The 21,734-nt window shown below is 49.4% G+C and overlaps 1 protein-coding gene across 1 annotated transcript; it reads right to left on the reverse strand.

Moving 5' to 3' along the window:
* Positions 1-13,807: 13,807 nt before the first annotated feature.
* LOC109745104 (fasciclin-like arabinogalactan protein 2) lies at positions 13,808-15,105 on the reverse strand. Its single transcript, XM_020304242.4, has one exon. The coding sequence runs from the start codon at positions 14,859-14,861 to the stop codon at positions 14,103-14,105; it is 759 nt and encodes a 252-aa protein (XP_020159831.1). The 5' UTR covers positions 14,862-15,105; the 3' UTR covers positions 13,808-14,102.
* Between the last annotated feature and the right edge of the window lie 6,629 nt (positions 15,106-21,734).

The raw sequence follows: 21,734 nt of genomic DNA on the forward strand, positions 1-21,734 counted from the left end.
GATGCGATGCTTATGTCAAGAAACTTCAACCTGAAAAGCTCGAACCCAAGTCGGAAAAATGCGTCTTCATAGGATACCCTAAGGAAACAATTGGGTATGCCTTCTACCTCAGATCCGAAGGCAAGATCTTCGTTGCCAAGAACGGGTCCTTTCTGGAGAAGGAGTTTCTCTCGAAAGAATTGAGTGGGAGGAAAGTGGAACTTGATGAGGTGATAGTCACCCCTTCCGAACCGGAAAGTAGCGCAGCGCGGGAAGATGTTCCTATGGTGCCTACACCGACTGAGGAGGAAGTTAATGATGATGATCATGAAGCTTCGGATCAAGTTGCTACTGAACTTCGTAGGTCCATAAGGACACGTTCCGCACCAGAGTGATACGGCAACCCTGTCCTGGAAATCATGTTGTTAGACAACGGTGAACCTTCGAACTATGAAGAAGCGATGGCAGGCCCGGATTCTGACAAATGGCTAGAAGCCATGAAATCCGAGATAGAATCCATGTATGAAAACAAAGTATGACTTGCCCGATGAGCGGCGAGCCATAGAAAACAAATGGATCTTTAAGAAGAAGACGGACGCAGATGGTAATGTGACCATCTACAAAGCTCGACTTGTCGCTAAGGGTTATCGACAAGTTCAAGGGGTTGACTACGATGAGACTTTCTCACCCGTAGCGAAGCTGAAGTCCGTCCGAATCATGTTAGCAATTGCCGCATACTATGATTATGAGATATGGCAGATGGACGTCAAAACGGCATTCCTTAACGGCTTCCTTAAGGAAGAGTTGTATATGATGCAGCCGGAAGGTTTTGTCGATCCTGAGAATGCTAACAAAGTATGCAAGCTCCGGCGCTCAATCTATGGGCTGGTGCAAGCATCTCGGAGTTGGAACATTCGCTTTGATGAGATGATCAAAGCGGTTGGGTTTACACAGACTTATGGAGAAGCCTGTGTTTACAAGAAAGTGAGTGGGAGCTCTGTAGCATTTCTCATATTATATGTGGATGACATATTATTGATGGGAAATGATATAGAATTCTTGGAAGGTATAAAGGCCTATTTGAATAAGTGTTTTTCAATGAAGGACCTTGGAGAAGCTGCTTATATATTAGGCATGAAGATCTATAGAGATAGATCGAGACGCCTCATTGGTCTTTCACAGAGTACATACCTTGACAAGATATTGAAGAAGTTCAATATGGATCAGTCTAAGAAGGGGTTCTTGCCTGTATTGCAAGGTGTGCAGTTGAGCACGGCTCAATGCCCGACCACGGCAGAAGATAGAGAAAAGATGAGTGTCATCCCCTATGCCTCGGGCATAGGGTCTATTATGTATGCCATGCTGTGTACCAGACCTGATGTAAACCTTGCCGTAAGTTTGGTAGGAAGGTACCAAAGTAATCCCGGCATGGAACACTGGACAGCGGTCAAGAATATCCTGAAGTACCTGAAGAGGACTAAGGACATGTTTCTCGTTTATGGAGGTGACGAAGAGCTCGTCGTAAAGGGTTACATCGACGCTAGCTTCGACACAGATCTGGATGACTCGAAGTCACAGACCGGATACATGTATATTTTGAATGGAGGAGCAGTAAGCTGGTGCAGTTGCAAGCAAAGCATCGTGGCGGGATCTACATGTGAAGCGGAGTACATGGCAGCCTCGGAGGCAGCACAGGAAGCAGTCTGGATGAAGGAGTTCATTACCGACCTAGGGGTGATTCCCAATGCGTCGGGCCCGATGACTCTCTTCTGTGACAACACTGGAGCTATTGCCCTTGCGAAGGAGCCCAGGTTTCACAGGAAGACCAGGCATATCAAGCGTCGATTCAACTCCATTCGTGAAAGTGTTCAAAATGGAGACATGGATATTTGTAAAGTACATACGGACCTGAATGTAGCAGATCCGTTGACTAAACCTCTCCCTAGAGCAAAACATGATCAACACCAGGACGCAATGGGTGTTCGATTCATCACAATGTAACTATATTATTGACTCTAGTGCAAGTGGGAGACTGTTGGAAATATGCCCTAGAGGCAATAATAAATAGTTATTATTATATTTCTATGTTCATGGTAATTGTGTATTGTTCATGCTATAATTGTATTGTCCGGAAATCGTAATACATGTGTGAATACATAGACCACAACGTGTCCCTAGTAAGCCTCTAGTTGACTAGCTCGTTGATCAACAGATAGTCATGGTTTCCTGACTATGGACATTGGATGTCATTGATAACGGGATCACATCATTAGGAGAATGATGTGATGGACAGGACCCAATCGTAAGCATAGCATAAAAGATCGTGTAGTTTCGTTTGCTAGAGCTTTTCCAATGTCAAGTATCTTTTCCTTAGACCATGAGATCGTGCAACTCCCGGATACTGTAGGAGTTCTTTGGGTGTGCCAAACGTCACAACGTAACTGGGTGACTATAAAGGTGCACTACGGGTATCTCCGAAAGTGTCTGTTGGGTTGGCACGGATCGAGACTGGGATTTGTCACTCCGTGTGACGGAGAGGTATCTCTGGGCCCACTCGGTAATGCATCATCATAATGAGCTCTATGTGACTAAGGCGTTAGTCACGGGATCATGCATTGCGGTACGAGTAAAGAGACTTGCCGGTAACGAGATTGAACAAGGTATTGGGATACCGACGATCGAATCTCGGGCAAGTAACATACCGATTGACAAAGGGAATTGCATACGGGATTGATTGAATCCTCGACACCGTGGTTCATCTGATGAGATCATCGTGGAACATGTGGGAGCCAACATGGGTATCCAGATCCCGCTGTTGGTTATTGACCGGAGAGGCGTCTCGGTCATGTCTGCATGTCTCCCGAACCCGTAGGGTCTACACACTTAAGGTTCGGTGACGCTAGGGTTGTAGAGATATGTGTATGCGGAAACCCGAAAGTTGTTCGGAGTCCTGGATGAGATCCCGGACGTCACGAGAGGTTCCGGAATGGTCCGGAGGTGAATAATTATATATGGGAAGTCCAGTTTCGGCCACCGGGAAAGCTTCGGGGGTTACCGGGACTACCGGAAGGGTCCCGGGGGTCCACCGGGTGGGGCCACCTATCCCGGAATGCACCGTGGGCTGAAAGTGGAAGGGAACCAGCCCTTAGTGGGCTGGGGCGCCCCCCTTGGGCCTCCCCCCATGCGCCTAGGGTTGGGAACCCTAGGGTGGGGGGGTTCCCCCTTGCCTTGGGGGGCAAGGCAACCCCTTCCCCCCCTTTGGCCGCCGACCCCCCATGAGATCCCATCTCTAGGGCCGGCGCCCCCCCCAGGGGGCCTATATAAAGGGGGGAGGGCAGCAACCTACAGCCTTGGGCGCCTCCCTCCTCCCCTGCTACACCTCTCCGTCTCGCAGAAGCTCGGCGAAGCCCTGCCGAGACCCGCTACATCCACCACCACGCCGTCGTGCTGCTGGATCTCCATCAACCTCTCCTTCCCCCTTGCTGGATCAAGAAGGAGGAGACGTCGCTGCACCGTACGTGTGTTGAACGCGGAGGTGCCGTCCGTTCGGCACTCGGTCATCGGTGATTTGGATCACGGCGAGTACGACTCCGTCATCCACGTTCATTGGAACGCTTCCGCTCGCGATCTACAAGGGTATGTAGATGCACTCCTTTCCCCTCGTTGCTAATATACTCCATAGATGCATCTTGGTGAGCGTAGGAAAATTTTAAATTATGCTACGATTCCCAACAGTCTCGCCCTCGACATCACATCTAGCACTAACATGTGCGCCGCTAGCAGGGCACTGGACGGCACTCGTGCCGTCTGGAAGGCAGTGTGGGGATGCCCTGCTCCCCCAAAGGTACGCGTCTTCGCATGGCGTCTAATTACGAACTCCCTTGCAACTAAGGTGAACATGGCAAAGAGAAAATTAGAAGTCACTAATACTTGTGTTTTATGTGGCATGGAACCGGAGGATACTTTCCATGCAATGTGCAGATGCACGCTCGCTCGTATCCTATGGGAAGAGATGGTGAACTCCACTAGCATGCCACGTCCGATGGACATCTTGAACACCGGCGATGAATGGCTCTTACATCTACTGAATGATCTCACGGAGGAGCAACGGCTCCCTGTGATCATGACCTGTTGGCGCAACTGGCATGTCCGTAATGAAATTGTTCATCATAAGCCAGCTCCAACTGTCGAAGCTTCACGCAGATTTTTGTGCAGCTACATTGAGAGCCTACGATGTATTCAGCAACATCCTCACGTAGACATCAAGAAGGGGAAAATGGTGGTCTCTCGGGAGACTAGGAGTAATAGTAAGGCGCATGTCATGCAGGCTTCATATACTAGACCTCCGGAGCGGTGGGCGAAGCCACCAGCCGGCTGGAACAAGCTCAATGTCGATGGCGCGTGGCGCGAGGAGGACGGAACAGGCGGTGCCGGGATGATCCTCCGAGACCATAGTGGTGCAATCATCTTCTCCTCTTGCAGGTTCCTCACATACTGTGCGAGTCCGCTGGAGGCGGAAGTGGCTGCGTGCATGGAGGGGATCGCCCTAACCCTCGAGTGGAGCAGAGAACCTTTCATCCTTGAGACGGATTGTCTTGTCGCAGCGAACATGATCATGGAGAAGGGCTTGAATCGCCCACCTGTTGCATCCCTAATTGGTGAGGTGAAGAGGCTCCTGTCACAAGACCGAGAGTACAAGTTATTTCATGTGAGTAGAAATAGTAACAATGTAAGCCATACGCTAGCCCAACTGGGACTTTTGGTACCACGTACTGCAGTTTGGCTAAGAGGCGGACCTGATGAAATTGACACTTTGTGTCAACAGGATTGTAACGATCTACCTTGATTAATACAATCCAAATCGTTCACAAAAAAAATAGAAAATTGAAAACGGAATTCCTGCTAAATGTTGTACACCTGGTTCTGATAGATTTTTAAAAAGACGAGTTGTGTTATCTTTGACCTGGTTTAGATTCCTTTATCAATCGTTTTTGGCTATAAACAAGCTTGGAAACTTTTGACAAGCCCATCTTTCAATTGGTAGTCGTCTATTCATCCACCCTCTAGGCAACATTTCAGGCATCTTTGATCCTTGAATTGGTACCAAAGCAAAGGTCTCTCTTGTTGTTTAGCTTCACCGCTATAGAGAACAAAGATGTTGGATGATGTGCCTCAAGACTATGAGTTGATGATTTTGGAACTAGAGGCTAGGCTTGAAGAATTTGAGAAAAAGAATGCCGAGTCGTTCGAGGCCACAAGCTCTTCTGGTAAAGCCGGAGGAAAAAAGATTGTTTGATATGAGTGCATTAGACGAAACGAGGAATGAGGCTTATGAGAATGCAAAAGTGTTTAAAGAGAAATTGAAAAATAGCATGGCAAGATAACACAAAAATCTAAATTCAAAATAGATGATAAGGTTATCTTGTACAAGTCCCGTTTCAGATATTTTGCAGATACACTTCTCTCCAGGTAGGAAGGTTCATATATTATCAAATACTAGTCGAAGGCACGTGCTTTGCACGTGTGCATTCTTAATTAAACTTTTCATACAATCAAGAAACTTGAAATATAAACGAAGCAATTCTTGTATGGAGTTTTAGCTTCGCAACCTCTTGCCGAGTCACAATGTTGATGAATTTCTTATATTTGCAAAACATGTAAGAGTAATTTTTGTTAACACTTACTCCCTCCGTTGTTAAATATACGCCTTTTTAGAAACTTCAATACAGACTACATGTTTCGTATGTAGTTTATATTGAAATTTCAAAAGGGGCTTATATTTAGAAACAGAGAGAGTACTTGACAAACTTGCAATTAGTATTCTCAAATTGGTAAGTCGCATCATGGGATCAAAATTTGTTCAAAAAATAATCATTTCCATGCATTGTACATCACTTGGTAGATGGAATGTTTTTCTTTTGAGAAAAACGTATATGAAATGCAATGCATTCTACCATGCATGTACAATACTTTTTACAAACAAAAAAATGATATGTATCAGTCCATATATAGAAGTACAATATATGTAGCACCGTAAAATTCATGCAAAAAACGTGAGTATAGTAGTTCCGCTTGCCCTTCTTTTTTTTAGGGGGGGACCGCTCGACCTTCTGTGTCCTGTCTAACCGCCTAGGCTAATACGGAGTATATGATTTTGGGTTGACACTGGGCTATACACATACGGCCTTTGAAGCTTGCCACTGGGCCAGCTGCATGGAGCCCCCATTCAGAAACGCCAACACCAGGTCAACTCCCTGCCTTTGGCTGTCGACTAGATTTCCGTAAGAAAAAAAATGTCGAGCAGAGCGCCACCGCGCCGCCGCCCTTCTCCGGTACCTGGTCCCCCGCCGAACGCCGACCCGGCAACACGCCACGCCGAACCGACCTCGGAGCAGAGTGGACTTCTACGCCGGCAGTGCAGTGCACATCCCTGCCATCCAACAATCGTGTTCGCTTCTCCCAGTCGTCATCACCCAGGCGGCGCCCAAATCCGGCAGCCATGGACGCACACAGTACACGCCGACAGGCGCACACTCCACGCCTCCACGGCTCCGACGCGATGGCACAGGAGACACAATTGAAGTCTGGAGGCTATCGTGGGTTTCGCCGGATAACTCTCTAGATGCTGCATCTGCACGCCAAGAAGCGATGGTTCAGGGGATACATGTGAAGCCTGAAAGGTAGTGTGGGTCGTGGAGTTCTCTAGAAGGGGCGATTGGATTTCAGGTTTGGCGGGATTGCTTGGGTGGCGAATCCGGGTGACATGGGCCGTTCGATTTAATAGAGTTGATAGCTCAGATGAATCCATTTTGGAAGTGGTGGATGAAACAAGAGAGAAAAGAAGGCAGATTCAAATATTCAAAAAATCGTGTACTATAGTAGTAGAGATGTCTACATGTTAGGAGCCATAATAAAGATAAAAAATGTCGAGGGCACCAAACAGAGGGTGGTGATGGACAAATACTTAAGCACTACATTGCCGGTGACCCTCTCGGGGTAGATACTGACATTACATAGGTAACTACTTTGAAAGAATTCATCAAAATGAATTTCAGAAAGCTCTGAAATCTGAAAAGGAAGAGGTACGTGGAAAATGTATAGAAATCATCTTCGGAGAATTCCCCTAAAAATGTTTCTGAAAGTTTTTATGAAAACAAGGAACCTTGGGCAAAAGAGGCAACCATGGCGGTGCATGTGGGAATAGAGATTAATCCCGTCCAAGATCATCTTTTTCCGGGTGCGCCAAATGGGTCCAGGGTCTAGGTTTACCGAGATCGGTGAGTATAGGGTATCAATTTCACGGGTTTGGATGTGGGGTTCGTTTGTGCCGTTCTCTACAACTACAGGGTTCAAAACAGACATCACTCCCTAGCCTTTGTGCTGCCGCTACAACCCCGTCCGTAGTGTGCCACACGCTGGTCTGGACCTCTCGCCCTGCACGTTCTTGTGTGTAGTCTAGGCACTACCACCGCTAATCCGATTCAATCTGTTACCGCTACATGTTCCACGTGTCGCCGAGATCTGGCCCTTTTTGTCTAAATAAAGTCCCATTTCGTTTAGATTACTTTAACGGAGACAGTGACACTGGTCCTAGTGACAAGTATACAAGTATTTCCTGACTAGCATTGACAAGGTCAAGCCGGCTTCGCTAGGAGGACAGTGACAAGAACGTGTCGTCGGCTCGTTCCGGCTACGACCGGAGATCCACCCTGCATTTTGACATCGCATAACTTCGACAGATCGCTTCGATGGTCGAGGGACCTTATTGTATTGTTATTATATTTTCAGTGTTTTATACTACTGATGAACCTTCATAACAAATTTGTGTCTTTTTCGACCACCAAACCAACGCTAATCATTTGTGAGAGGAGGGAGAAGCAATACACAAAGAGGGGGAGGAGGGGTGTGGATGAAGCACCTCTGTATTTATGTTACTTTGTTTCAAGAATTCTCCTCTTTATTATTTTTATTATTAATAAACAAGAAAAAGTCAGAACACATTGTGGACGGTGCGCCAGTGCATGCTACATGCAAACCTGCATCGTTGTAGTACCCGCCTGCGGAATGTACGTCTCTGACGGCCGCTCAAGAACGACCGCGTGAAGCTTTGCGTTCCTTGCAGAAGAAGGCCCCCAGCTTCTTCTTGACTACCAGGCACGACCGCCAGCTCCTGCTCTTGACCGGCCCCTTCCCGGTCTCCATCTTGCCACGCCGGTGATCCACGTCGCGGCGGCGGCTCTCGGCAGCCTCACGCCTCCTGGCGCGCGCCGCCTCCAGCCTCCCCACGGCCGCGGCCCGCCGCGCCTTCGCCGCACGGCGCAGCGCCTCGGCCTCCTCCACGCGCGCGTCCGCCTTCCGCTCCTCGTCCTCCACTCTGTGCCGCAGCTCCTCGTAGCTCCGCGCGGGCACCGCCACGACGTCGTGGTGGGCGTCATCGTCGTCGTAGTCGGCTCCGCCGGAGCGCGGGTTCAGCTGCTCTGCCGCCGCGGCCGCGGACCACGCCAGCGCGTGGGTCTCCGCCGCCACGGCTCGCTCGGCCAGCTGCAGCGCGCGAGCCGCCTGGCGCCGGACGGACACCCGCCGCTCCAGCGCGTACTTGGCGTCGCGCGCCGCGGCCAACTCCAGCAGGAGCCGCCGGAGCTCGTCCCGGCCTTGGTCGGCGCGCAGCCGGAGCTCGTCCACGGCCGCCTGCTTCTTGCCCTCCTCCTGCTGCCTCGCGGCGATGCTGCCGTTGGTGGACTCGATGAGCGACTTGAGGGGCGGTATCTCGGCGGCTGTCGCGGCGAGGCGGCTCTTGGCCGCGGCCAGATCGACCCGGAGCCCCTCGAGCTCGTCCCCGAGCGGCATGGGGGCGACAACCGCCACGTCGCGTGCGCGGTGCACCTCGTCCATCGTCCCCGAGTGCTTTGCCTCTACGAAGAGAGTGGGGGGTGGCCTGGGAATGAGAAGCTCGTTTGCTTGGTTTCTTGGCATCGCCATTTGCCAGTGACGAGTCGGTTGGATGATCCTAATTTTTGGCGTTGTTCTCATCGGTATATCCTTTGATTGGGGGCAATCGCTAAGTGGGGTTTTGTTTTCTTCTGCTGCATTGTTTACTTCGTTTCTTCGATTGGTTTGATGAACAAGGTTGTGCTCAGACTGCAGCAGAGCTACTTGACTCATGGTCGTGGAGATTTCAAGATAGGAACAGAGATTTCAGGCTCGCTCATGACTATGTATACATGATTCTATAAATCAGAGTATAGTTTGTTTTACAGAGTCATCTTTATTGTACTTGGATCCTCCCACTAATTTTGTACTTTGTGGAAATAAATCTCAAGCCAATTTGTTTTGTAAATTGCTCTCAAGATTATTTTCTAGGACACCCTACCCTCGCTGGTAGAAAAATTCCAGAAAGTGACTCCCAATCAAATTTATATTTGCACTAAAAGTAAGGTTGAATAGCATACAATTAGCCACATACTCCTACTCCGGTGTCTTTTGTCCACCGCCCTACTGGCACCTAAAATCTAATTTCCAAAATTCATTTCATTTGAAGCCTGATTTCTAATCGAACCTGAAAAGTAACTCCCAATCAAATCTATATTTGCACTAAAAGTAAGCTTTGAACAGCTTACAATTAGCCATATACTCCTACTTCAGTGTCTTTTGTCCACCGCCCTACGGGGACGAATGTTGTCTGTCATGAACTAGGTAGGCTAGGACCTTGGTTCCATCTCCACTCCACCATGGATTGAGGAGTTGCCGGCATCGATTGTAAGGTGGCTGGTGGACAATGTAACGGTGTTTTGATTTAATAAAAATCCTGAGGTTTCAATATAAAAAACATGCACTTAGCCACCATCTACCGTCTAAACATGTACTGTCCGGTAACAATTACAACAAATATTATGACAGACTTTGCTAACAATTACAACAAACAACCCCAAAATATAAGAAAGCTCCAAATCCGAGAATCATGTTCCTCGAATTCAGTTGTTCTTTGTGCATTTTTGCCCACATCCTCCTATCCGATTCTTCTCTTTGATCTTCACCCTCAAGCTCATTGATCTCTTCTCATGGTTGTTGTTCTTTGCAGCGAGCTTCCGGGTGACATCTTTTGCAATGCCTTCCTAATCACCTTCAACCCACTTTTGAAGTATGACCACGTTTGACATAGAACCCCCCCCCCCCCCCCCCCCCCCCCCCCCCCCCCGCGCGCGCGCGCAGGTGTCGGCTCTGTCGTTGCAAGCACGCCAAGTAGGGCTGAGGAGATGACTGCATCGCTCGTGCTTCCTTTAGACACTATTGAAGTCGGTGTTGTAGCCTAATTACGGCTACTCCTCCGTCTCCGTTGAAGGGGAAGCTCCGCTAATAGTACATGATGAAGGTTAGCCTGGCTCAGGGCTCGTCGGTGTTGCTGATGCCGTCATTGCCGCCAACAAGGTCAATTTGTGTCGATGACGACAAGGGACGTCGGGGTGGGGGTCGATTGGAAGTTGAGAACGGTGGCACGGGAATTGCTTTTGGGCTGTAGGTGGTGGATGGAGAACAAAGACGACGGTGAAGATGGCAAACAACTTGCAACGAGGAGCATGTTTGTCGAGGCATGAGTAGCCCCGGAAGGGTGCATGTGAGTTGGCTCGGGTCGAATGAGGGTGGCACGACCAACAAAATCTGTTAAGAAGGCAAACTCGAAGGCAGCGGCAGCTGTTTGGAGGAGAAAAGTTACTCCCAGATGATCTAGCCTTTTGGGAGTGGAATTGGAGGCGGCGCTTGCTGCCTAAATGTTGTGTAGGGAATGTTGTTTTGCGGATTAGTCCAAAAACTGATTTACAAATATTTGGTGGGGGGGGGGGGGGGGGGGGGGGCGAATTAGATGGCTTAATTCAAAAGATGGTTATTTGGGAGTTGTAGATTTACTGAGAAAAAACGATTCTCCTGTGCATGGGAGGTCCCATATGCATACAGGAGCCGTCTATTCAATCGGAGATTCACACATGCAAATTAGTCTCCCATAAATAATTTGGACGGTCCAATGCATGCATGCTTATCTCCTATGTTTAATTTTAGGGGCACATACATGCATGCTCCACCCACCGTACTATGCTAGTTTCTATCCCATGTTTTTCATTTCATCTTCAAATTTGAATCTACTATATATTTTGAACTGGAACTTCAACTTAAGTTTCGTTTGCATATTTGTGTTCCTTGCGACGAGGACTTTCTAACAAGATCCCTCTTGAATACAATTTGAATACTTTTAAAAGTTTACCAAGTTTATAATATTAATATTTGATACTCCCTCCGTCCTTTAAAAAGTGTACTTCCAACTTTGTTGGAAAGTCAAACATTTTTATGTTTGACCGTATTTATATAATGTTACATCAACATTTATGCCATCAAATTAATATCATTAGATTCATGATAAAATATACTTTCATCATATACCTATTTGGTTTCATAAACATTGATATATTTTTGCACAAACTCGGTCAAACTTTGAGATAGTTTGACTCTCCAACAAACTTGGAAGTACACTCTTCAAAGGACGGAGGGAGTAGTTGTAATATTAAGTTTTATCAAGTTCCATTTTCTTGTAGTGTTTAGGCCTTAGGGTCTAAAGTTTTAGTATTTAAAACTTGGTAAATTTATTCTTCACGTTATAAAGTTTAATAGACGAAACTTGTTTAAGTTTTTAAAACTTGCCAAAACGTATTCAAGACTGGTCTTGTTTGAAAGCCCTTATTACAAGCAACACAAATAAGCAAACAAAACATAAATTGAACTTTCAATTCAAAAGATACAATAGATTCAAACTTAAAAGCTAAAAGAAAAGTATGGGACGTTTAGTGGGTGATGAAATATGCAATTTCTGTCAAAAATTATATGCAGTGGCCCACCCAAAGTAATCAATGGGATAATGCATATGCGGGACCTCCAATACACGGTAGAAAAATCAGTCTCTAGCTTTATTGGGCTTTGATCAAAGATGCCCTTGTACCTCTTCACTTCAAAATAGTTTATGTTTTTTGTGGGTGAAATATTGTTGTGTGATTTATTAAAATACATAGTTGCTTGAGAGTCAAGGAAATACGTACATGGTTGTCTCGAGAACCAAGGAAGTGCTCAGTTGCTTGACAAATGAGCAACCTAATGAATAGCTAGTCTGATTCTAATTAAATTAATTAACAAGCGACTAATCTATTCTTAACCATTTTCATTATGGGAATGAAATTGAGGCGAGGCCTCTATTTTTGATTGGAAAATATCCTAAACAAACCAATATTGTGAAGTTTAATTTTATAACACAACACATATGAATGAAAGTTGCTTAATTCTGAGGTTCAGCTTCGAACCTTGACAAATACAAGGGGTCTAAATATTCCTGAAGATAACTCGACGTGCTTTTTCATGGCGCAGCAATTAGAAATAGTCAGTTTTGAAATAATGCATATATCATTGGCAAGCATTGTTCACCTTACACACTACTGCTTCATACAAGGATCAGACCACTCACACACTACTGCAGATAGTAGTTAGTAGTTCCTACTATCTTGAGCAACTTGTTTGCATATTTAGCGATTAATTTGTCATGCGCCGTCACAATTGGAACGTCAAAGAGATAAAAACACAATGAGCACGTACGCATCCACATATGAAGTTGAGGATGAGCAACGTGATGGCAAGGACGACCCTACCGGCGATGCAGAAGACGATGAACCACCAAGCTGCAGCCATGTGAACGAACGAACCTGGAAGCGAGACGGCGGAGGCGACACCCAGGCCCCAGCTGCACCCTCCGTCTTCTTCGCTGATGAAATTCTTGGCCAACACCCCCACTTTTATACTTGCACGCCCCGTGCTCAACCCTGAAGTAATTCCTTTCTTGACCCCTTTGCCCACCTTGATCAGGTACGGTAGTACTGGCATTCTGGCAACATGCATAGGGTGATTGGGACACTGATGTCTAATGGAACGTAAGGACGAATCTAGCTATAGCCACTGCCACACTTACACTTATTCACACGCTGTAATTGTGTGAATATATGGCAGTCAATGTAATTAGGCTCTATCTCATGCAGTTCCATGTACTCCGAAGCAAAGCCGTGGAGGTAGATTCACCGATCTTTACCTTTGTGCAAATACGGAAAGACGTGACCAGCGTTCCATGCGAGCCAAAAGAGAAGTTCGTGTACCATGCACCTTTTACACGGTTTTCTGTGCATTCACTGCTAATTAGACGATTGTTGTATCTTTCTCCTCCGGGAAGCGAGGATCTACCGCTTGGCATGTACACCAAGAAATTACGACGCTTTTTAGAAGGCAGACACAAGAAGCATCTGATTTTAAATTAATAAGCCCTAATAAAGAGTCGAATAAAGTTGGTTGCGTGCATCGCAATGATGCCGAAGCCGAAGGGTTATCCTTTATTCCACAATGCAGAGGACAAAGACGCAAATACCCTCCATGCGATGTGATGGGCCGGGTTGTGCGCCCTTGCAACAGGTCTAGAATGTGATAAACAAAGTGAGGATCATAGTTAAACCCCAAACCTTTTAGTTCCTTACATTTTGAAAATGCATTTACATAAATTTTTAGTTTGTGTTCCAAAAATGTTTTAGATACATTTTTCCAAATCAACAACTTCAATCGCATTTACATAAATGTTTCAGTTGCTTTCTAAAACTATTCCACAATTTCAAACACACTACACATTCATTTCAGACTTGTAATGAATATGCTTGGAATTCAAAGGCAAGTGTTAACCAGGAATGTCATGCATTCCATATTCATTGGGAAAGATTTTATCAGGAAGAAAACATAAAAGCACAGGGGAAACCAAATGTATTTTGGCACTAGTGTAGTGTCAAGAGGGAGTAGTTTATTGCAGTGGTTAAAAATTTTCTGGCCCCCATACATTCATGTCGAGCTCCGCCACTGTATATACATGAAGCATTCCAGCAACATGACGAGCTAAACATATCGTGTACTACCAAGTACCAACACGTCCACTGGCTCATGGGCAAACACACACCCATAATTATACACTAATGACTCTGAGTTAAGCCTAAGAAGATATAGATTAAACTCTAACAGAGCGACCTTCTTCTTCTTGATGTTGTTCAGTGCATCCTGCGGCCTCAGTTGAGGGTGACAAGAAATCTGATCAAGGTGTCCGCCATGTTCCCCAGGTTCGCCACGGCCACGAGTAGCAGGGTCACCCAGAGCGGCATGCGGTAGTCCAACCAGCCGAGACCAGCCACCTCGTCGCCCCCATCCAGCAGTCGTCGCACATGGCTCGGCAGCAGCACGGCGTCGACGACGTACACGGCAAGCGGGGGCTCCTCGGACGCCGTCTTGGTCACCCTGGCAGCGCCCTCCCATGACGGCGGCGACGGCCACATCTCCACCGTGTCCCCGTCGTCGCGGAGGGTGATGGCGATGCCCTTGTTGGTGGCCGCGTCGACCGCCAGCGTGCTCACCGCCACCCAGTCGAACGCCTGGAAATGCTTCCTGCCGTAGCATGCCGCCGTGGCGTGGTACAGCAGCACGGCGAGCCGGTCGTCGGCGGCGAGGCTCCGGAACGCCGGCTCGAACTCGGCGAGGGCCTTGTCCTCGGGGCAGAACACCGTGAGACCGCCGCCGCCCGCGACGCGCCCCCGGAAGACCTCGCCCGCGTTCCCCGTCTCGGCGACGAGGCGGGCGAAGCGCCCGCAGGCGCCGTCCGCGGAGATGACGTCCAGGAACGCCAGCTCCTCCGGCGCGACGGACGCGTTCCGAAGGCCAGAGTAGACGACGCCTCGGAACTCGAGTCGGGGCAGCCCGGCCTCGTCGGCGCCGGCAGCGGCAACGCCTCCAGATACGACGAGCAGAAGAACGAGCAGAAGCTGAGGGCCCATCGCGCGCGACACGAGCTAGCTAAAAGAGCGTGAGAGAGAGAGAGAGAGAGAGAGAGAGAGAGAGGTTGCTGAGTGGCTGCTGGCAAGCTGTGTAGTGGCAGTTCAGTGAGAGAGAGGAGTGGCTACTGGCAAGTGGGTGAGTATTTATAACGGTGACGCTGACGGAGGTTATCAGTTAGAGGAACTGCGAGGTTGGAGCTCCATTGGTAGAGGAGAGGAGTGATTGGGGAAGAAAGGGGTAAACGCAAGGAGTATCAACGTGTTTGTCAGGGGATCATACATGGTAGTAAGAACTTCTTAGAAGTAGTGGTTAGTTCTAATTTTCGAACGAGGATCATACATCGAAAATAATTACAGTACAACAAACAGCAAAAAAGCTTATGGAATGCAATGTCCCGGGGGATGAGAAGGGTGTTTCGCGGTTGCCCTGGTCACCTTTATTCGTGGGCACCCATTGCATCCCGCGTTGAGGTCTTGTCTTGCTCTGGGGTCTATGACGCCCCCTTTGTCTTCGTTGAAATTTCGTGGCTGCCGGAGTATTTCCTTTCTTGGATCCTGGGTGTTTTCATGCCGTGTCCCTTTGCTGACCTTGATCCGGTGTACTACTGTACTGTACATCACAATATACACAATCGGCTGGACTAGCCAGTGGAACTAATCAGGCTATGACCCTTTAATTTCGCTCTTTTTTCTCCATGCCTGTTGAGGATATAGACCTTAGAGTCACCCGCCAGGAGGGGCCGGGTTACTCTAATGGTCATTACCAGAAGCCCGGAGCCAAGCTCGAAGACGGTGGGCCAGAGATGGGCTTAAGACCCGGATATGGCTTAAGGCCCGTAGTTACAATCGTTATTATGGTAGAACTTGTAGTGCAAGGCAAGTATGATTGAGAGTCCGAGCCGGACGCTTTTATGAGCCGGCCGGGACTCTGAGGGCTGCTGGGCGTCAGCCTCCCTATATAAAGGGACGACCCGGCAGCGGTTTAGGAACAAGAACAATCTCATCGAGAGCCGGGCATAGCAGTTTAGCTCCCTGCTGATCGTAACCCTAATCAATACCACCTCGACTGGACGTAGGCTTTTACCTTCACCGTAAGGGGCCGAATCAGTATAAACCCTCGTGTTCCTTGTCCCGCATTAACCCCTTCAAACTTCCTAGTTGCGATGGCTCCACGACTAAGTCCTAGCTCGAGGACATCTGCCGTGACAATTCCACGACAGTTGGCGCCCACCGTGGGGCCAGCGCACGGTGGATTTGAGTTCTTGAAGGGCAGCTTCGAAGGGCTCAAGGGATACGCTGTGGGCCGGATGACCAAGAGTCGTCGCGGCAAGCTCTACATCGACGATGCAAACTGGGGCCCCGACGCCGGCTCAATTGAGTACGGGTACCGGGTCCCCTTCGGCGGAATTCATGTTTTCATCGGCAAGATTGGTGAGCCGGGCCCTGAGCCGGATCTCTGCGCCGATCTCATCGAAACGGCTCGGCGCGCACGACCTGCCCGGGACCGGCTTGCCTTAAGGCACGCTTTGGTGGGATGCATCCATGGAGGGCCCTCTGATCCGTCTGGGTCTGGTGATGAGGCCGCCGCCGGCTCTGACGGCGAGTCGGCCACCGATGAGTCGAACTCATTGTATCAACTTCAAGATGGCAGGCTCATGGGCTGTTCCGATGGTGACAGTATTCCGGACCCGTTTGAGCCGCCAAGTCAGGTTGGAGTCTTTATGGCTGGCGCGCAGCCTGTTCAGAACCCCGCTGCGGGAGCAGGAAACCCGGTGCCCTCTCCGGCTCAGGTGCTGATGGATCTCACGGACAAGATGACGGCCCTGCTAACCGCCACGGTTGACCCGGCAGATCAAGCTCAGCACGACGCAGAGGTGGCACAGTTAAAATCGGATCTAATAAAAGCTAAAGAGGATTTTGCAGCGGAAGGGATCAGGCTGGCCGCAGAGAGGGCGGCTCTCGATGCCCGAACTCAGCTGATTCAGGCGCAGTCCTTCCAGCTCACGATGGATCAAAACGCGGCCAATGAGGTCCTGAGAAGGAGGCATCAAAAGGCCCAATCTCGACTCCCTCCGGTTTACGATCCACGCAACCTCTTCAACACGCCAGGTGCAGGGTCTAGTAACCCGCGAGGGGTCATAGCACCCGGGTCTGGACCCCTTATTCAGCCACGAGTGATGGGGCCTCCCCAGGTGCCCCCTGCCCCGCCTCAGCATGTGCCAATACCTCCGGGTCATTATAATAACCCGCTGGAGAACATGGTCGCTGCGGCAGCACGGCTGGCGGCTCTACCAGTGGACGGCGATTCTCCGACGGCTATTGAAACCCGCCGGGTCAGGGAACTCCTTCAGACAGCACTGGCGCAGCAAGAGGCGTACTCCTACAGCCGGGACAGGATCCACTCGACCCCTCGTCCGGGCCAGAGCCCGAGTTACAGCCGGCACATGGTCTCAGCAACCGGCTCAAGTAACGTCCGACGCCATGACCCACCCCCTGGCCATGGCCCGGCTCATAATGGAGCCTTTTATGCAGCAGACCAAGCACGGCAAGAGGCGGAGCAAGTGCCTCAATTGACGGCTTACCAGACCCCCCCGGCTTATCCGACGACTTCCATTGATGTGGGTATCACTACCAGGACCGGGGGTGTCCCTTGTTTAGTGCCAGCTATTCGTAATGAACGTCTACCGAAGGACTTCAAGGGCCCTAGGAAGGTGCCTAACTACACAGCTGACTTACAACCCGCAGCCTGGATCGAGAGTTATGAGATGGCTATGGAGCTGCTGGAGGTCAGTGAGGCGGCCATGGCCAAGTATTTCACCATGATGTTAGATGGGACTGCCCGCACTTGGTTGAAAGGGCTACCACCAAATTCCATTGGGTCTTGGGCTGAGCTGAAAGCCCGGTTCATCCAAAACTTCAAAGATACCTGTAGGCAGTCTATGTCAATTGTGGATTTGACTAACTGTAAGCAGCAGGAGGGTGAGTCTACGACACATTGGGTTCGCCGGGTTAAGGAGATCATACACTCGTCAGACAAGATGGATGCTGGCTCAGCGGTTTTAATGCTGGAGCAGAATTGTCGTTTTGTGCCCCTGAAGATGAAACTCGGGCGGCTTAAGCGCGACTGCAGTGATATGGGTACACTAATGGCAGCTCTTGTCAAGTACGCCGATTCTGATGGTACCAAAGATCCCCCTTCAGATGATGAAAGGACAGGGAAGGGAAAGAAGAACGGCAATGGCAAGGGTCCTCAGTTTAACCCGGGGAACCAAGGAGGAGGCAAGCGCAAGGCAGATGGCAGCCTAGAGTTTGTGGCCAACGCCAGCGCACAAGGCAATAACCAACGACGCAAGGGGAGGCCCCCTCCCCGAGGCGGCGGGTCAGGACCTTCACTGGAACAGCTGTTGAATGAGCCTTGTCCGAGGCACGGCTCTAGAGAGAAGCCAGCGACTCATCTATGGAAGGATTGTGCAATCATGAAGGCCTTTAAAAACTACAATGGCCCGGGCGGCGGCTCAGGCCCCGGCGGCTTTCATGGCCCCGGGGGCGGCTCAAATTCTGGTCCTCAGAACGGTCAAGGGGGCTTTAATCAACAGTCTAGCCAGGGTCATCAACAGCAGCAGGGGGGTTATCAGACCAATCCAAAGCAGCTTAGCGGTGGACAGTATCATGTGTTTACCACTAGTTTGTGCAAGCGAGATCAGAAGCTTCACAAGAGGGCTGTGAATGCTGTTGAGCCGGCGATCCAATGCTACTTGCGGTGGTCTGAGCAGCCTATAGTGTGGAGTAGGGAGGATCACCCTCCCCGGGTGGATAACCCGGGCCACTTGGCCTTAGTGGTGGCTCCTCAAGTGGGAGGATATAAGTTCACAAAGGTGCTCATGGATGGAGGCAGCAGCATCAACATCCTCTATTATGAGACTTTTCGCCGTATGGGGTTGGTTGATAAGAACCTCAGCCAGTCAAACACTATCTTCCATGGTGTGGTGCCTGGTAAGTCGGCTTATCTAGTCGGCAAGATCAAATTGGAAGTGGCCTTTGGTGATGAGAACAACTACAGGGTGGAGAAATTGACCTTTGAGGTGGTCAAGATAAGGAGTCCATACCATGCTATATTTGGACGGCCGACTTACGCCAAGTTCATGGCACGACCGTGTTATGTGTACTTACAGCTCAAGATGCCCGGTCACAATGGGACCATCACGGTTCACGGCAGCCGGAAAGTGGCTCTGGAGTGTGAGGAAGGCGACGCGGCTTATGCAGAATCTGTTTGTGCTACAGAGGAGTTGAAGTATTACAAGGACAACGTTGACCCAACAGACATGACCTCTCTGAAAAAGCCAACTACAGAACAAGAGCCGGCAATGAAATTTAAATCATCTGATGAGACTAAACTTGTTGATTTTGTTCCAGGTGACTCATCTCAGCAGTTTAGCATCAGTGCAAATCTGGATCCAAAATAGGAAAGCGCGCTCATCGAGTTCATCCGTGAGAATAAGGACATCTTCGCATGGAAACCTTCTGACATGCCAGGTGTACCTAGAGAACTCGCTGAGCATACTCTCAATGTTGATCCTAAATTTAAGCCGGTCAGACAGTTCCTTCGGCGGTTTAACGAAGAGAGGCGGAAAGCTATTGGTGAAGAGGTGGCCCGGCTCTTGGCGGCCGGGTTTATTGTTGAAGTCTTTCACCCAGAGTGGTTGGCTAACCCGGTGCTCGTACTCAAGAAGAACGGCACCTGGCGGATGTGTGTGGACTACACGGACCTGAACAAGGCGTGTCCGGCTGATCCTTTTGCCCTCCCCCGTATTGATCAAATCATTGATGCTACGGCAGGTTGTGCACGTTTAAGTTTCTTGGATGCTTATTCCGGTTATCATCATATTAGGATGGCAGTTAAGGACCAGGAGAAGACGGCGTTCATCACTCCCTTTGGAGCCTTCTGCTATGTGTCTATGCCCTTTGGACTCAAGTGTGCACAGGCGACTTACCAGCGTTGTGTACAGAACTGTCTTCATAAACAGATTGGGCGTATGTTCACGCTTACGTGGACGATATTGTGGTTAAGTCCATAAAAGAGGAAACCCTGATAGATGATTTAAGGAAAACCTTTGATAATCTCCGGGTCTATAAGATGATGCTTAACCCGGCCAAGTGTGTCTTTGGTGTTCCTGCAGGCAAACTCTTGGGCTTCTTGGTTTCTGACAGAGGCATTGAGGCTAACCCGGAGAAGATCAAGGCCATCACCTCCCTGGCTAAGCCGGCGTGCATAAATGACGTTCAGCGCTTGGCGGGTCGCATTGCTGCTTTAAGCCGGTTTATAAGCCGTTTGGGTGAGAAGGCCATGCCCTTATATCAGTTGATGAAGAAAACTGTTAACTTTATCTGGAATGATGCAGCTAATACCGCCTTTGAGGATTTGAAGAAGCAGCTGGCAGAGCCCCCAGTCCTTGCTGCTCCGGTTGATAAAGATCCCTTGCTACTGTATGTGGCGGCAAACGCACGAGCCGTTAGTGTGGCTATTGTGGTAGAGCGCAAGGAGGAGGGTAAGGGACATCCGGTTCAGAGGCCGGTTTATTATGTCAGCGAGGTGCTCATTGAGTCCAAACAGCGGTATCCGCATTGGCAGAAGCTTGTGTATGGTGTGTTCATGGCGAGCCGGAAACTTAAGCATTATTTTCAGGGTCATCCCATCACCGTGGTCAGCTCTGCCCCCCTTGGCGACATCATCCAAAACAGAGAGGCCACAGGGAGAATTGCTAAGTGGGCTATAGAACTTGGACCTCATGGTCTCAAATATGTGCCACGCACTGCTGTTAAATCTCAGGCCCTGGTGGATTTCATCAATGATTGGACATAGTCTCAAGTGCCTGAGCAAAAGCCGGATAACACATATTGGACTATTCACTTCGATGGGTCCAGGCAGTTGGAGGGCTCGGGGGCTGGCGTTGTATTGGCTTCCCCTAAAGGTGACAAGTTCCATTATGTACTACAGTTGATGTTTTCTTGCACTAACAATGCGGCTGAGTACGAGGCCTTGCTCCACGGTCTTCGGATGGCTAAGGAAATGAGTTTGAGCCGGGTACGATGCTTCGGTGATTCAGATTTGGTGGCTCAACAAGTATCAGGCAAGTGGGACTCTAAGGACCCTCTAATGGCGGCTTATCGCCGCGAAGTCGATGCCATTGCTGGGCACTTTCAGGGCTACCAAGTAGAACACATTGATCGCAGGAAGAACGAGGCGGCTGATGCCCTAAGCCGGCTAGGCTCTCAGCGAAAGCCGGTGCCGCCTAACACTTTCCTGGATGTCCTGTATAGCCCTTCGGTTAAGTTGCCTATGGAGGAAGACTTGGCTGTCCCTGACCCAGAGGCACGACTGGTGGCGGCTCTCCATATCATACCAGACTGGACAATGCCATATCTGGCTTACATGACCCGGGGCGAGTTGCCTGAGGATGAAATTTTGGCCAGGCAAATAACCCGGCGGGCCAAGTCAATGGTTGTTATTGATGGCGAGTTGCATCATCGCAGTGTTACAGGAGCATTTCAGCGTTGTGTTTCCCCTGAGGAAGGTCAAGAGATCTTGCGTGAGATCCATGAAGGGGATTGTGGCCATCACGCCGGCTCAAAGTCCCTTGTGGCCAAGGCTTTTCGTCATGGTTTTTATTGGTTGACGGCTCATGCTGATGCAGAGGACTTGGTCAGTAAATGCGATGGTTGCCAGAGGTTCTCACGACGGGCTCATGTGCCGGCTCAGGAGCTGAGGATGATCCCAATCACTTGGCCCTTTGCGGTCTGGGGGCTTGACATGGTTGGGCCTTTTAAAAGGTCCAAGGATAAGAAGACCCACCTCTTAGTGGCAGTTGATAAGTT

Source organism: Aegilops tauschii, chromosome 2 (assembly GCF_002575655.3).
Source record: "Aegilops tauschii subsp. strangulata cultivar AL8/78 chromosome 2, Aet v6.0, whole genome shotgun sequence".
NCBI lineage: Eukaryota > Viridiplantae > Streptophyta > Magnoliopsida > Poales > Poaceae > Aegilops > Aegilops tauschii.